General features: G+C 35.0%; 1 protein-coding gene across 1 annotated transcript in view; it reads right to left on the bottom strand.

Moving 5' to 3' along the window:
• Positions 1 to 1,307: 1,307 nt before the first annotated feature.
• The window catches only part of LOC106142875 (proton-coupled amino acid transporter-like protein pathetic), a 32,508-nt gene continuing 15,631 nt past the window's right edge, over positions 1,308 to 18,184 (bottom strand). The window contains exons 2-10 of the mRNA XM_013344812.2: positions 15,685 to 15,759; positions 13,975 to 14,091; positions 12,319 to 12,469; positions 10,039 to 10,160; positions 9,034 to 9,118; positions 7,896 to 8,140; positions 5,853 to 6,065; positions 3,777 to 3,946; positions 1,308 to 3,315 (exon numbers count right to left, since the gene is read on the bottom strand). Coding sequence (XP_013200266.1) covers positions 3,008 to 3,315; positions 3,777 to 3,946; positions 5,853 to 6,065; positions 7,896 to 8,140; positions 9,034 to 9,118; positions 10,039 to 10,160; positions 12,319 to 12,469; positions 13,975 to 14,091; positions 15,685 to 15,740 — 1,467 coding nt within the window. The 5' untranslated portion in view covers positions 15,741 to 15,759 and the 3' untranslated portion in view covers positions 1,308 to 3,007. The remainder of the gene's footprint in view (positions 3,316 to 3,776; positions 3,947 to 5,852; positions 6,066 to 7,895; positions 8,141 to 9,033; positions 9,119 to 10,038; positions 10,161 to 12,318; positions 12,470 to 13,974; positions 14,092 to 15,684; positions 15,760 to 18,184) is intronic.

Genomic DNA, 18,184 nt, shown 5'->3' with positions numbered 1-18,184 from the left:
ATGTTATTTCAAAAGGATTTGTTTTATCTGGAAATTCTTACGGAAGTTTCGGGCAAGAGCTAGTGAAGAATAAAGCGATTTCCCTGCCTTTACTATTAAGATATTTAAATAACAAAGTAATTCCAAAGAAAGTTCAAGTTACTTTATGACCGTTTGTAATTGCCAATGTATTCTAACAGCTGAGATAGACTTAACTTTATTGACAATTTATTTAGATTTGTATACGTTGATAGTTTTTTAAAAAGTTTTCATTATCAAGGATTAAGGTTGAAATCGAAATCAGGAATATCTACGCTATTATATTATTATACATACACAAGGTCCCAGGTTGAAATCCAGGCCAAAGCATAAGACAATATATTTTTTATTTATTTTTTTAAATTAATTGGTTCTTGTAATCTTAAATATTTTTAATTTTATAACAAAAATTATTTTAGTGCATCCGTAATGATTTTTATCTGCTCTGCCTTTTTGTTGTGGAATATTCCAAATTTAATTTGGTTGACTGGAAGAAATTCCAGTTAGGATAAGTCCGCCATATTAATTTCAGGAACTGTATAATATCATATAATTATGTTTTGTGCAATAAAGAGGTTACACACAATCAATTTTATCGATGAGCTAGAAACTCATAATTTATTTATATATTTATGTACATCAAGGAAAAAGAAAAAATAGAACTTGAACTAAAGAGAAATTTAGTACGAAGGCACTTTTTATTTCTAGAGATATTACTTACTTTAGGGTTAGCTCAATCTATGTTTTGTCCTGTAAACCCAGGTATCAGTCATATAACTATGTTAAGTAGTTTTAACTCGCATAAACAAGTCGGCTGTCACAGCTTCACTTATGTTGTTTGTGTTTATGCAAAACACCAAGTCTACATTCATAAATAACACATTCATTTGCATATTCATATTATTCGTGCCGTGTAGTTTCCGCCACTTAAGAATGGAACCACTTAATGTGTTTCCCATGGATGTCGTAAAAGGGAACTTATAGGCTTATAAATTAGATTCCTATTGTAGGCGATGGGCTAGCAACCTGTCACTATTTAAATTTCTATTTCATCTTGAAACTATACAGCTGAACGTGGCCTTTCAGTCTTTCCGAGACTATTGGCTCTGTCTACCCCGCAACGGATAAAGACGTGACTATATGTATGTATGTGTTATAATATCTGTCACTTCCTGATAACTACAGTATTCATGTGTCCAATTTCAGCTTTTTACCAGAAAGGAGGATCAATAATAAAAAATATATATTTTTAATATGTTTTATTTTCTGTTAAATTAAACTAGCACTTAATAAATAACGTATCACATTTCAAATTTTATTTAATAAAATGTACTTTATGTCATCACATTGTTGAAACGAAATGAGTTAAAAAAGTTTGTTCATGAAGACTTATAAAGTTTCATTCATGCTTTTGTGTGTAATTTGAAAACCTATTACCTAGAATTTTTCTTTTATTACTTTATTCACGTAAATAATATGTTTTCGATAGTTAGAAAACAATTAATATAAAGATTTCTGTTTAGTTCACCCTCAGTCAATATTAACACAAATGGAAAACTTTGTAAAATTCTAGATCCCAATAAAGAAAGTAGGTAGGTATAAAAAATGTATATCACTTGTTAAGTTGCAAAAATATTCTGATAACTTATTCTTATTTTTCGGCCTTCTAAACAAGAATTTTGCGTAGGCTGTAAATTATGTTTAAGCAGTGTTACAGAAATTTCTTTTTCCTCATTTCATAGAGTAAGTCAGGCATTTTTACACGGAGGAATTCCTGTCTGACACCCACATCCTTCACCCATATTGGATCACGGTTTCACAATATCATACTGTTTCGCTTTTTATTATGACGTAAAACGGGACAGCGATATAATAGGTCGCGCAAAAAACGACGTCAAGCGTGCGTACGTTACGGGGGATGGTAACTATTAGGTATGGTAAACAAAAAAAAAATTGAGTTGGTAGACCGAATCTGCTCTTAAATGGGCCTTTAATTACCAAAAACTTTTTAAAACAAACTTACACACCGTACCTTCACACAGAGAGCCACGCGTACTTAACACACAAACACTAAGTGCCCGCATATATTTCGCGCGCCTAATTGGTATGGTAAGGAAGAGTAAATTAATTAACTAACCTTAACAATGTTAGACTTTAAAGGACGGATTTTAATCCCTTGTTATTTTATTACATTGTTTAAAGTGAATTGCACTGAAGCCTCGGTTATAGTTAACGTCAAATTTTATTTCAGATTATTATTGAATATGATATAGTCACTGCAATTGTTGAGTAATAGTACAAAAAAAAATTGAGTAAAAAAAATGGCAAAGCGGGAATTAGTTATATGATGCAACCCATGTTAAGTCTTATCCTAACTGGCGCTTAAAACTAAATTAAGATTAGTAACACAATTTATTTTATTGCCTCTTAAATATTTCATTGTCTTATTAACCACTAAATCCACTATCTACTTTATAAAACTAATTTTAATTTTATAGTCTTTCAGACCATTTAAGACTTTCATTGTACTGAAACTGTTACTCACTATAAATTATTAAGTCGTAAAGTTCACAACTATGTTGATCTTATATCTTAATTCATTGTTAAACATATTTTTTTCATTCTACGTTGGTCCATGAATCATAGACAACTCATGGCTTCATATTTTTTTATTTAAATTTTATGCATGTATTGTGTATAATAGGTGGACTTAATGCGATAGGGCATTCTGGATTCATATGGATTTTGCAAAACAATAGTGTAAATTTATTTATTATCTTTTAGCCTATTTAAGTGCCGTGTGGTTCCTGCTCTCAAGAATCCATATTTTTCGCACGGATTTGGATTACCTATTTTTTTTATTTTCATATCATATTTAATCTCATGCAAAAAAATATTCCCAGACTAATATAGAAAATAGTTAGAGTCATTATACAATTTAACAAATTCAAAAGCACAACCGTCTGAAGTCACAAATTTAGTCACAACCTTATAATACGAGAGTTTGATTACTTATACTTATAGTGTCATTAACAACTAAATCTGAAACATAATGTGTATTAAATTTGTGGACCATTTCCTGGATTGAGACGTAAGAACCGGCAAATAGGGCGATCAGGGAGATGATTCCGATGAAGATGTTCTTCCAAAGAATCCAGTTGAACCTGCCTAAGCCCCGGTCCCAGTTATGGACGGTATCGATGATGGCTGGAGTGAGGAGACCGAGGCTGGAGAGGAAGATAGCTCCACAAAGGCTAATGAACAGCTCTAAGTTAGGGAAGGCGGCGGCTAGTGCAACTGAAAATTGAATAAAGATTAATTAAAAAAATGATTATAAAACAATAAGATTTGAATAGTATTCTTTCGTAGTTAAACGGTTCCTTTGAATTGGATGATTAATGACAGCAGAGTCTTGCAAGAATTAGATTTACAGTGAGACACACAACAATAGTCCAAATAAACTTTTCTCTTTCTCACATCTGTTCGTGTCGCTAACTTTAAACCTAACTTGTAAAAAATCAACAAACTTTCAAGTTAGTAGTATGTTAGGTCAACTGATATAGTACATTTTTTATATGAATCGAAACACTGACAATGTCTAATCTGTTAAAGAGTCCATTCTCAGATCTTTTAATATGTTTCTTTGGTTTAAGTTGGCCTCTTGAAATCAAACTAGCATCTTCTACTTCAGCTAGATTTAAATTACCTTAGTTGGTCACTTCAAATTAAATTGGCATCTTCAGCTAGTATTAAATTACCTGAACCAACAACGGCTGCAGTCCTAATAGAGATTTGCGTGATGTTGTGGTATCTCACGGAGACTTTGTCGTGGAGTTGTCTCCAGATCATCTCCATGGGCACGTAGAACTGCAGGCTGTAGGTGAAGAGGATCGCCAGGGCCATCAGGATCTTGGCAGCTTGGGCGGCGCTGAAACCGAAAAGTGAATTTGAAACTTTACTGTTACTTGTTTATTGATATCATTGGTAAGACTTATCGCCTTTTTTAATATGAAAATGTATGTACGTCCTAAAATAAAATTATTGATATTCGCAAATTCACCTGCGTAAATTTCTTTAATTTTCATTCCCACGGGAATTTCCAGAAACACTCTTTAGACCTACTACACGCCTACACAGCCTACCTACATTTTCAATTTCAAATTTAAAAATATTAAGCCTCTTAGTCAGCCTGTCAGTCATCTGTATCTTCCTCTATATTCATAATATCCATGATAAAATAAATTTCATCAGCGTATGTAACATCGAATTCAGATAACTTAATTACTCTCATGGATAACTTAACTAAAACAGAATTTACTTATAAAGTTTGGATGAAGCTTATATTTGAATTTCGCTTTGGTTCCGGCTATTTGACTCAGTCAGTGCATCCACAGATTAGAATTATTACCTTGGTCATGGAAAGAAATAGACATGCAATTAATAACAATCATCGATGGCATCGATAATATAAAATATTCACTTGATCCTCAACCAAAAACTAGATAACTAACTAACTAGATTTGATAAATTTATAGACAAACATTGTATCTTTATCGTATTTTTAACAGAGCCGACAGTCTAAAATTGAGTGGAAGATCAGATAAAGCTGTTCGTCTTAAAGATGGAATAAAGATTCAAATTCAAATATTTTATTCATTATTATAGGATACTTCATATCGCTTAATAATTGTCAAAACGTATGGTTTAACAACATTGGTTGACGTCAAATAAATTACTTAAAACTAGGTTTACTGCCGCTTCCAAGGCGTCAGTGCAGAAGAAGCGGTAACAAACTGCATATTACAGGTGCCGTGCCACCTTATCGCCTTAAAAAAGAGAATTTAATTAGGTAGTATATTTTTAAAGAATTTATTAATCTGCGTGGCAAGGAAAGGGAGGTGAACACTATTGTAATTCTTTACAATAAGACCATTATTACAATACATAGATTGCTTAAATATAGGCTTGCGAGAATCCGACGATGTATAAGAAAAAGGACTTTAAAAAAATTGTCGGGCATTTAAAATTTCCAAGGTAAGGTTATGTGCCATCATCTTTTAGCTGAATTTAAACTTAGTTCTTTGTTTGAACACCGTAGCATTTGAGTTAGTAAATACGCTTTAGGTACCTATGTCAAAATTTGGTGCTGTCGCTCCTAATCAAACATTTGCCTGGATATAACCCAATTAGTTGAAATAACTTCATCAATTTCTTCTCTCTCGTTTAAATTTCATTCATTAAATAAGATATTATTAAATGGTGGTTAATTTTTATTAATCAATGATGATGATGAGCTTCAATTATTCACATAAGTACTTAATTAAATTTTTGATCTTATTTATTGTAAATACATGAGTGGTACGATTTGTGTGGGAAGTGAAAATAATTTTAAATATTTCAAACACATGAATTATATACTCGTAGTCTTCTTATTTAGATTTCCTGTTCTCGACTCAAAGTCTCTTAACCAAGTCTGGGAATGTTATTACTGTCCTTTTATTTTATTCCCATATTATTTAGATAAGTTATAAATAAATTGTAATAAATTGGAGGGAAAATGATTAAACTTTAATTGTTTTAAGGTTTTCTCGACTTAATTTGTTATTAACTTAATCCTATTAATATTATAAATGCGAAAGTTTATTAGTATTGTAGTACTGATGTTTGTTACTCTTTCACGCAAAAACTACTGAACCGATTACGATGAAATTTGGTATGTAGGTAGCTGAAGACCCAGAATAACATAAAGGCTACTATTCCGGAGTTCCAGCGGGATTGATTCCACACGGACGAAGTCGCGGGCGGCCTCTAGTATATACATATATATTACTTACACTTCATGTTGCGGCAAATTCAAAGTGACACTGCCCCTCACTTCGTCTCCATACTTGATGAAGCCAAAGAACCCGACGATTCCATATAAAGATATGACAATAGTCATCGCCACATTCAGCACTCCAGGACATCCCAAAAACTGCTGAGGCTTGGCCATTTCATTTTCAACCGGCATCACAACACCGATCCCCTCCATCGCAAATATGACGGTACTGTGAAGGGAATAAAGTACATTTTGCTTAGAACCTGTTTTGAAAACCCAATTTTTAGAGCGATTGTCGCGTTTTGTTTTATTTGTACATACATACATATGGTCACGTCTATATCCTTTGCGGGGTAGACAGAGCCAAAAGTCTTGAAAAGACTGAATGGCCACGTTCAGCTATTTGGCTAAACGATAGAATTGAGATTCAACTAGTGACAGGTTGCTAGCCCATCGCCTAAAAAAGAAACCCAAGTTTGTAAGCCTATCCCTTAGTCGCCTTTTACGACATCCATGGGAAAGAGATGGAGTGGTCCTATTCTAATTTTTAATTGGTGCCGGAAACCACACGGCACTTGTTTTACGTGTGTTTCTGTTTAATGGAGTTTGGTAACGCGTAGATGATATATCTGGGTGATAGATGGAAGTCCCGTTCGATCTATAAGGTCATAATAAAAAACTAACTTCTTATTACGCTGGGGTTTTTTGTTGATATGATTTTTTGTCACTATATAGTATAGTATGATTGTTGAGTTAGTATACCGCTCAGGTATCCCATAGAACAAATAGTGAATTTATTTTGGGATAAGCTCAATCAATATGATTTGTTCGGCATAAAAGAATGTTAGAATTTAATTGTAGTCAGTTTAATAACTAAACTGATATTTGTATGTTACTGTACTGTTAATGGACTCAGCAAGGGCGAAACACTGAATTGCAAATTCAGATATCTACAGGTGCCGTGTGGTTCCCGGCACCAATAAAAAAAAAGAATAGGCCACTCCATCTCTTTCCCCCGGATGTCGTAAAAAGCGACTAAGGTATAGGCTTATAAACTTGGAATTCTTTTTTAGGCAATGGGCTAGCGACCTACTGTCACTATTTGAATCTCAATTCTATCATTAAGCCAAACAGCTGTACGTGGTCTATAAGTCTTTTCAAGACTTTGGCTCTGTCTACCCCCCAAGGGATAAAGACATGATTATATGTATGATATCTAGAGTTCAGCCTCCTTAGAAATGCAATAAGCTACGAGTATTTCGGCATAAGATGCACTTCACGTGTATAAATATTTTATGAAAGGCCACGTCCAGCTTCTAGCTAAATGATGGAATTGAAATACAAATATTGACAGGTTGCTAGCCCATCGCCTACTAGAAGAATCCCAAGTTTATTAGCCGTCCTATAAGCCGCCTTTTACGACATCCATGGGAAAGATATGGAGTGGTCCTATATTCTAAGCCTTATAAACTTGGGATTCTTATTTTCAACGATGGGCAAGCAACCTGTCACTATTTGAACCTCAATTCTATCATAAAGCCATACAACTGAACGTGGCCTGTCAGTCTCTTCAGGACTGTTAGCTCTGTCTACCCCGCAGGGGATATAGACGTGTCTATAATGTATGTATGTATGAAAACGGAGCATCGGTGGTTGAATTGATAATAAATAATAATAAGAGATAGGTACTAACTCAACGATACTATATTTTTATAATAAATACTTATATAGATATACATCCAAGACCCAGGCCAATCAGAAAAAGTTCTTTTCTCATCATGCCCTGGCCGGGATTCGAACCCGGGACCTCTGGTGTCACAGACAAGCGTACTGCCGCTGCGCCACAGAGGCCGATAAGGTGCCGTAAAATGCACAAGTAATGCGCGTGGAGGCACAGATTCGAATACCAATGATTGTTGAATACCAATGAATGAATTGATTGTTGAACCACGGCCGTGTACCAATGATTGTTTTTCTGAGTAACGCACATTAGTTTGAGTGCTAACCGATGCTCTAACGGTAAGGGAAAACATTGTGACGTCACAAATCCAAATCTCACCTTATGAAAAGAGGCCATTGGGTAACACTAGCCACCATCTCCTTCTCAGCAGGGTTGGGCAGGTCGTTGAAGATGTAATACATGGTGATAGAGAAACATATGACCAAGAAAACGTTGGCGACCGCTGAGAATGGCACCAGCCATTTGAGGTTGCGGATTTGGCAGATCAGCACCAGAGGCACAAGGGTCAATGCGCAGTAGGCTTCCACTGAAAGCTTGTAATCTGGTATGTAGACATCTAAAACCTGGAAAGTTAGGGGTTAAATTTAGTCTTCTTATTTCGTATTTACATACATACATACATATGATCACATCTATATCCCTAGCGGGGTAGACAGAGCCACCAGTCTTGAGAAGACTGATAGGCCACGCTCAGCTGTTTGGCTTAATGATAGAATTGAGATTCAAATAGTGACAGGTTGCTAGCCCATCGCCTAAAAGAGGAATCCCAAGTTTATAAGCCTGTCCCTTAGTCGCCTTTTACGACATCCGTGGGAAAGAGATGGAGTGGTCCTATTATTTTTTGTAATGGTGCCCCACACGGCACTGCCGGGAACCACACGGTACTTCCGTATTTAAATTATTATAATCGTCTTTCAACTTTGGGATAAGCCCGCCTTTGTACTGCATTACTGTCTTATATTTGTAACTAGCTGTGCCCGCGACTACGTCCGCGTGGAATAGTTATTTTTGGCATCATTGAAGCCATCAGGGATGAATAATTTTTCCGTTTTTTTTTCACTTTTTCCATTATTTCTTCGCTCCTAAAAGTTGTAGCGTGATATGTAGCCTAAAGCCGTTCTCGATAAATGGTCTATTCAACACAATAAAACAACACTGCTGGCTCTGTCTACCTCGTAAGAGATAAAGCCATCGAATATAAATAGCTGGAGGAGGCCTTTCGGTCTTTTCAAGACTCGACTTTGTCTACCTGATGAGTGAAATGAATCATGATATTACATACATACATACATATATTCACGTCTATATCCATACCATCGTATATATGTATATATATAGTATATCGTTTATATCATGAAATTATAAGATTATAACAATTTTCGTCCATAATGAACGTGCATATTGATATACGTGATAATTCATAAATCATAACCCCCTTATAAAATTTCCTTCTCACCTCTTTAAAATTTTCCGATATGAAGACGACGTAGACGCAAAGGGCCGCTAAGTACGTACAGGTGAGGGCGTAATCTATGAACGTCCTGAAACAAAAACATTATATGTAGCTTATGAATAACAAGTAAAAGGCGACTAAGGGAAAGGCTTACAAACTTGGGATTCCTTTTTAGGCGATGGGTTTGCAACCTGTCATTATTTGAATCTCAATTCTATCATTAAGCCAATAGCTGAACGTGGTCATTCGGTCTTTTCAAGACTTTGGCTCTGTCTACCCCGCAAGGGATATAGACGTGACCACATGTATGTATGTATGTATGAATAACAAGAGAATAGGACCATTCCATCTGGTTCTTATTGATATAGTAAAAGGAACCTAAGGGATAGACTTATAAACTTGTCATTTAACAACCTGTCACTATTTGAATCTCAATTCTATCATTAAGCTTAACAGCTGAACGTGGCGTATCAGTCTTTTAAAGGCTGTTGGCTTTAACCCTGCAAGGGATATAGACGTGATTATGTGATATGTATGTATGAAGATGCCAGCCATGTCAGCTTCTGTCAGCAAAAAAGGTTCTTATTTTTGTCCGAAAGATTTAAACGAAATTTGTATCAAAGACAAGAATGGTTTTCCAGGAGATATAAATGTCTACTCAACAAATAGAGAAACTTTGTTTTTATGATCAAGGATCCTGGATTTTGTGAGTCAGATTTTTACACTAAGCGACTCCCATCTGATCTCCGCAACCGTTGCAGGGGAACCTAACCCGTATTACCTGTATCCAGTTGCGTGAATGTGTAGTTTTCCTCACGATGATTTCCCTCATCGTAAGAGCATCGGTTAGTTATCAAACTAATGTACATAACATTCAAAAACAGTCAATGTTAGATGGCCGAGGTGAGATTTGAACCTGTGCCTTTTTGCGCCACACGCATTTTAACCGGGCACCTTACCGATTCGACCACCGAGCGGCCAGCATCCATCCTCCAATTTAATGATTACCTGGCAAAATTGGCCCAAGGCCTGAGTTTTTTTGGTCCAAATTCGAAAGCTGCCCCGCAGGTTTCCGCAAATCCCATGGACGGCTTTTTTGCCTCCACACATACCTCTTGAGATGTCCTTACCTGCAAAAGAATACATATACATACGATAAATCATATCTTTACCCGAGTAGACCGAGCCAATAGTCTTGAAAAGACTGAAAGGCTTAAGATAGAATTGAGATTCGAAAAGTGACAGGCTGCTAGCTCATCGCTTACAAGAATCCCAAGTTTATTATCCTTTCCCTTAATCGCCTTACGACATATTAAGGACTTAAATTTCAAGATTTATGAGACGAAATATGTGTGGGTGTCTGGTAAAGGGGGTATTTAATTTACAGAGAAGGTATGTCTTAATGAACAGTACTGATAATATCCGATGGATCAATTTTAATTTCATTTTCATGGCGCAAACATTAATCAAGTTTGAGCCGTGTGGGTTTTTGATATTTGTTCATCAATAAAGTACTCCCGGTTACGTCCTCACCTCGCTGAAGAAGAACACGGGGTACTTCTAAAGCCACAATCTTGGATTATTTTCTATATTAACGGGACAAATTACACAGATTGACTTATTAGCCTCGAAGTAAATTCGAAAATTGTTTTACGAGATACTAACATAAATCGTTATGTAAAAATAAAGTATCGACTTTATTTTATAAATCCCGGCACCAATATAAAAAAGAATAGGACCACTCCATCGTAGAAGAAGCGGCGGAACAAACTACACTGCAGCATATTGCACTACAGGCACTACACTACATCGGTTTATGACCGCCGTGGGATTTTTAGTTATGCCTGACTTTTCTACATGCTTTTAATTAGTTCGAGTTACAGTTCGACTACTGTCACCCAAATATTTACAAATAAAGAAGTTTACTGAAAAAAAGTAGCTTTATTTTGATTGTACATTCCAACAAAGACGAATCGCTAGTAAAATGGGGCTATTTCTGAAAATTCTTGCTACGATTTTCCAAGTATTTGGGCTTATTTTGTAGAGGTATCGCGAATTTTCTTTGTCCATAATAAAACAGTCTTAGCTGGTTTCAATTAATGACTTTGTTTCGGCACATTTCTTTTTTTAAGTTGCTCTTTTGCTGTTAATTGTTTTCAGGGATAAAACTAGGTTTTGCTTGGAGATTATTTGGAGATTTTATTCATTATTATATTTTGTTAAGACAAATATTCCTTTCCTTTTTCAAAATTTCCTTCTAAACAAATGAAACATTGTAAAAGATGTTTTTTTTAAATCGAATGTAATCGATTATTATATTTTTTTAATTTGCCCTGTTTATCTACGTACTTTGATCATAGTTACTCTAAGAAAACACAAGGAAGAGGTAATTGATGAGATCATAATGCAAATACCGCTAAGGGTAACCTTCGACTCGTTCGATGTCAATACGTCGAGCCGGATTTAGTGTGACCCTGACTTTATTTCTTAAGGAATGAAGAACATAAAAAAAATTGCTTAATAAATAAAAACGCATATAATTTGTTTATTTTTGTTTCAATTCCAAATCCAAAAACTTTACAAAACGTACTTACCAAAGTAAAAAAAAAATCAGTGTTAATTTATCTTTTTCTAATTGGAGCAAAAATATATTTTTTTCGGGATCTGAACATCAAAAGATTCTTTATTTAGACAATGGGCTTGCGAATTTCTGATTCTAATTTCATCATAAGGCATTCAGCTAAACACCGTTGCTAATAAGCTCCGTCTACCCAGTAAGGGGTTGGGACGTGTGTGTAAAATACACTTAATATAACTTTAATGTAAGATAAGAAGTAGGTAGAGGTGATCGTTTGCCTTCTTCTTAAGGGATTTTTTTTCAACGATCCGTGGTCACTGCATTATTTACGAGTATAATTGGTATATTGCAAGTGAAAGTACAAAATCAGTTATATCTAATGTTAACACAATGTATGTTTGTTTATACATCTATACTAATATTATAAAGCTGAAGAGTTTGTTTGTTTGAACACGCTTATCTCAGGAACTACTGGTTCGAATTGAAAAATTCTTTTTGCGTTGAATAGACCATTAATCGAGGAAGGCTTTAGACTATATAAAATCACGCTGCAACTATAAGGAGCAAAGAAATAATGGAAAATGTGAAAAGAACGGGGAAAATTATTCATCCTAGAGAGCTTCAATAATACCCAAAATAACTATTCCATGCGGACGAAGTTGCGGACACGGTTAGTATATACATATATATATATATAAAAATATACTTACAAGAACATAGACGCAATGCGTACATATAAACCCGACGACTATAGTACCAATCGCCCCGGCCGCGAGTCCGGCATTCTTGAAGGCCGCAGGCATCGCCAGGATACCAGACCCTAGCGAGGACTTCAGCAGGTGAACCAGGGAACCAATGGTACTGGGAAATTGATTAAAAAATTTAGAGGGATTCTTGTAAAAATTAAAATTGCAAAATATTAAAAATGCAGTGCCGTGTGGTTCCCGGCACCAAAGAATAGGACCACTCCATCTCTTTCCCATGAAAGATATGGAGTGGTCCTATTCTTTTTTGTATTGGTGCCGGGAGCTACACGGCACACTGTCTCTCTTCTTTACGGGAATATGAGAAAGGTTCCGGACATATCGCATTATCCCAAACGCGTGCGCATAATGAACTCACAAGAATATGCCTGCGGTTCCCTTTTAGTGGGCTTCATAGTCCTTCATTATCAGTCCTTAATATGTCATTTATTGAGGTTACATCTCAATAAATGACGTGTGTCTTTCACGATCGTTTTAGGTCGGTTTTAGATCGGTTTAGGACCGAAGGCATAGGTAGCCAGAGGTTAACCTAGTTCAGTCAGATGACCAAAGACATAGAAAGAGTATAGATATGTCTATTTAAAACTTCGTGAATAGACATCTGTATTTCGCGACGGCGGCGGGCCAGTTGAGACAGGAGCTAATTTAGGAGTAATAATTTTGAAATTTGTTCGTTTTTTGGGTTTCGTACGTCTGAATACACAAACGGAACCCTTATAGGATCACTCGTGTGTCTGTCTGTCCGTCGCTTACAGTCAATTATCTCCGAATCTATTAGACCGATTAAGTTGAAATTTGGTACACATATCAATTCCTGTGACCCAAACACAGAGGTGTGACGTGAGCAGATGAAATCTGTATATGGGGGGTAAATTTTGGGGGGGAAGGGGAAAATTAAAAAAAAAAAATGTATTAAATGTATTAAAAATGCAAAATAAATAAATAAAAGTGAGTATGGTTGTTTGTGCGTTATCTAATGAATCAATTTTTTTTGCGTATACATAATTAAGAGTGGAGAAGGGATCATATAGGGTTCTTTTAATTCCATTAAAAACTACAGATCTGCGAAAAATCTGTATTATTTTATAGGTTGGCGCTAAATTCGCGCCAATGAAGCTGCCAGTAAAATCTAATGTAAGTACTTATAAAATAAAGATATGAAACAGTAAGATAAGTATATATTTGTGGATTATATACATATATATCGTCTATATTAAAAAACAACGTATACAACAAACAAACAAAATGTTTCAGATGACATTTTTGTACACTGAAACATTTTTTTCAATATTTAATTGTTAATCAACAAAGAATAATAAGTATGATAATAACCAAATAAAATATAACTTACGACGCCATACCGTGTGGTACCCGACAATGTGGAATTAGACCACTCCACAACTTTCCCACAGATGTCGTTAAAGGCGACTAAGGGAAAGGCAACTTGGGATTATTAATGTAGGCGATTGGCTAGCATCTTGTTACTACATATTTGAATCTCAATTCTATCACTAATGCGGTCTTTCAGTCTTCTCAAGACTGTTGGCTCTGTCTACAAGGGATATAGACGTGATTATATTTATGTATGTATTAAAAACTTACGAGGTAGGGTGCTCCACATTTCTATGCTCAAAGGGGTTGTAAGCCTTCTCATTGATAATCTCCTTGGACCCCAAAGTCAGGGTCGACTGGAACCCAGGGTTGGAAGCTAGGTTCGCCCTGAAATAAGTTTAATTACTTTTAAAACTTAATTACTCCTCAGTGACGGAACTTTGCAATCGAATTTCTCAGAAATTCGAAATAATAATCACTCGGAAAAGATTTAATAATTAGAGGTATTATGTAGTGTGCAAGTGTAAAAATTGTGTGTCCCATATTCATTCCCCGGTCATATCAAGTCATGATAAAAAACGATTTCAGTTTTGTAATTGACTTGGCAATATTAACTTACGTACCTTATCCAATTATCTCCTCCTCTTATTTATTCAAAGAAATAAATAAATAAGAAAGCCCAAAATCTGTGATAAAAGAATAAGCTATGAAGTCTATTAACACACATTTTTTTCTCAGATTTTGGTCCAAGATAATAGCCAAGTTGTATATATAGCTCCAATCCGTGAAATCTTTGCTAGCGCGATTCATGTTTTTCGCTGTTTTTGACTGATAGCGACGCGTGAATCTATTTTTTTTTGTGACTTAGGCGTATAGATTTCGCCACAATGATTATGTTCTCGCAAGCTTTTATTCTGTGAGATTTGAATAGAATATATAAGTATCTTTATTTGCTTTTGATAAGGGTTTACAAAAGGTATAGTATTAAACATATTTTCTCCTGAACAGCCATTAATTATAGCATGCAAATATTATAATATTACACATACCTATGTTCGTCACATACATAAGTCAATTAAACTGTAAATATTAACTTCACATTAGTCAATATTTGATTTCAATTAATTAAAATAATTATGAATAAATTAAATTACTAGCTAAAATTGAAGAATTCATGGACTGTGTAAAAAGTATGTTCAATAAGCCAACTAAATAATTTCTTTTTTAATTAATTATAGTTCAAACAAAAAGTACCAATTCTTTTTAAATCTTTTACTTTTCCGTATTACATCTAATACTTATCTATGAACATTTCTTGTGCCTCTTGGGTATATCTCTTCATAATTTAGCTTTACAAATTTGTCAAAAAAAAAGAGGAAATGCAAAGCGTCATTCATTGAACCACGAAAGCCATATCACATTTTATTTAAGTACCGATAAATTGTTTCGCACATGTGATGTGTGAAATCATTTACATATTTATTTTTCTGATTCGAAACGATTTGAAGAACAGGGGTTGACTAAGCAAATATTTATTGGGAGTGTAAATGGGACTGGTGGAGTTTGAAGGCCTAGACGAACTTACTTAGATCAAATCGAAGAAGTCACAAACGAGCTCTCTGCCTACCCCTCCGGGAAAGAGTCATGATTTATGTACGTGTATGTATGCATAGTTCAGCAGAAGTCCTAATTATAAAATTGTAAGTAGGTAAATAAATAAATACGGGATAAATTACACTGATTGAGTTAGCCTCGAAGTAAGTTCGAGACTTGTGTTACGAGATACTAACTCAACGATACTATATTTTATAATAAATACTTATAAAGATAAACATCCAAGACCCAGGCCAATCAGAAAAAGTTCTTTTCTCATCATGCCCTGGCCGGGATTCGAGCCCGGGACCTCCGGTGTCACAGACAAGCGTACTACCACTGCGCCACAGAGGCCGGTGTTCATTAGAAATTCATTACATTACTTACGTGGAATTGAAATTTTCCAGGACAATTGTCCCGCTCTTTTTATCATCGCGCCCCATTTTGCATAGGTCTTCGTTCCTGAAACAAAAATGATATAATTACGAGTATGTCGCCATCAAGTGGTCTGTAAGTAAAACTAAGTCATTAGCCTTAAGGCAATTTTGGACCAGAAACCTGAACACCTCCGCAATTTTTGCAGAGAATTTTATCAGTGGATCATTGTTACATATTTAGTTGCCCGAATGTATCTAGAAGACTCTGCCCTCGCCGTAAGAGCATCGGTTGGTAATCAAACTAATGTACATAACTAGAAAAGAGTCAAGCTTTCAATATGTTGATAACGATTTTCGTAAATCGTTATCGTTGATTATTTTTCCATGGTGTCGTAAACAAGAACTAAAGGATAGGTTTATAAATTTGGGATTGGTTTTGTAGGCGATGAGCTAGCAATCTGTTACTTTTTGTTTTTCAAGACTGTTGGCTCTGTCTTCCCCGCAAGGAATGTAGACGTGACTTTACGTTTGTTTGTATGACTTCAAGCTGTAGAAACAAAATAAAGGTTTATAATATCTATGTCATAACAAAAAATGATTATTCATTGGTATTTTTTTGCGTCAAGGTCTTTGAGGTATGACATCACAGTGCGACAACTTTTACGACAATATTAGTAGTATATACTGTCGTGGTAGTCAGAGTCTCTAGTAACAAGACTGAAAAGCTTAATGATTGTATTGAGATTCAGAGATTTCTATCCCGTTGTCTAATGCCCTGTTGACCTCAGGTCACCTCAGGTCAGGCCCTTAAGACAACCAACCAATGTTGTGAAACCAAAGGATTTGACAATTATTAAGCGATATGAAGTATCCTATAATAATGAATAAAAATTTTGAATTTTTAGTTTTTTTTTTATTTACATGCCTACATACGGTCACGTCTGTATCCCTTGTGGAGTAGACAGAGCCAACAGTCTTGAAAAGACTGAATGGCCACGTTCAGCTTTTTGGCTTAATGATAGAATTGAGATTCAAATAGTGAAAGGTTGCTAGCCCATCGCCTAAAAAAGAATCCCAAGTTTGTAAGCCTATCCCTTAGTCGCCTTTTACGACATCCATGGGAAAGAGATGGAGTGGTCCTATTCTTTTTTGTATTGGTGCCAGGAACCACACGGCACTTTATTTTTAATTTTGTATAAATATAACAAAGATTATTGATAAGAATAGGACCACTCCATCTCTTTCCCATGGATGTCGTAAAAGGCGACTAAGGGATAGGCTTACAAACTTGAGATTCTTTTTTTAGGCGATAGGCTAGCAACTTGTCACTATTCGAATCTCAATTCTATCTTAAAGCCAAATAGCTGAACGTGGCCTATCAGTCCGCTCAGGACTGTTGGCTCTGTCTACCCCGCAAGGGATATAGACGTGATTATATGTATGTATGTATTATTGATTTTGCGTAGAGAATAATAAATATTATATCGACAATGGCAAGTTAAATTTGACTAAAACCTAAAACTCAAATTCCACTTGCAATTTTTTACTCGAGTCTGAGACACATCTTATTAATCTTACAACCGGTTGCCATAAAAGTGCTTACATACTCGTATAATTATTCGTCAAGTTTTTGTCTGTCTGTAATCTTTTTTTTTTTTTTTAATTATTATTTTAATAATGATTACACACAATTATAGTGTTTAACAACCATGACGTTAAGAATAAGATTTTGAAAATGTAAGCAGTTTTACTATTCATTACTTTAAAATAAAGATTTTTTTTTCATACTTGATTTCTTATCACATCAGCTCGCCGCATTGAAAACAGTCTAATTGATAACCTCTTTTTTAAAGTCAGTTATTAGATTTAATAGGAAAAAGTATTTGGTATTTTGTCAACTGTTCAAAATACTCGTAGTACCTACCAGTATCTTCAATAAAAAATAAACAACGATTTATTTTGGTTGAAAATATGGATGAAACGAATTTTCCCCAGAGATATATTTTAAAAACGAAATCGTTAGAAGCGTTCTCCAAAACGCGATTTTTCTCGTTTTATTAATGAAAAATTCGTTACATATGATTTAATATTATTTTTCGATTGGTTTCGATTTTAAGAGTATCATCACTACATATATACATATAATCACGTCTATATCCCTTGCGGGGTAGGCGTAGCCAACAGTATTACATAGACTGAAAGGCCACGTTCAGCTGGCTTTATGATGAAATTGAGATTCAAACAGTGACAGGCCCATCTCCTACGAGAAGAATCGCAAGTCTATTATCCTATCCCTTAGTCGCCTTTTACGACATCCATGGGAGAGATATGGAGTGGTTCTATTCTAAAGTGTCGGAAACCACACGACATAACATTTAATAACGTGATATTTATCTACTGCACAAGCACGTTTCCGTGATATGTGATTATTATTACGAGTAAACCTATCAATGCATAATAATCACGTTATTCGATAAAATAATAGTTTGTTTGTTTGTTTATTTGTTTGA

This window comes from Amyelois transitella, chromosome 6, assembly GCF_032362555.1.
Source record: "Amyelois transitella isolate CPQ chromosome 6, ilAmyTran1.1, whole genome shotgun sequence".
Taxonomy (NCBI): Eukaryota; Metazoa; Arthropoda; class Insecta; order Lepidoptera; family Pyralidae; genus Amyelois; species Amyelois transitella.
Note: the sequence above shows the minus strand (reverse complement) of the source record. Positions and strands in the feature narration are given on the sequence as shown.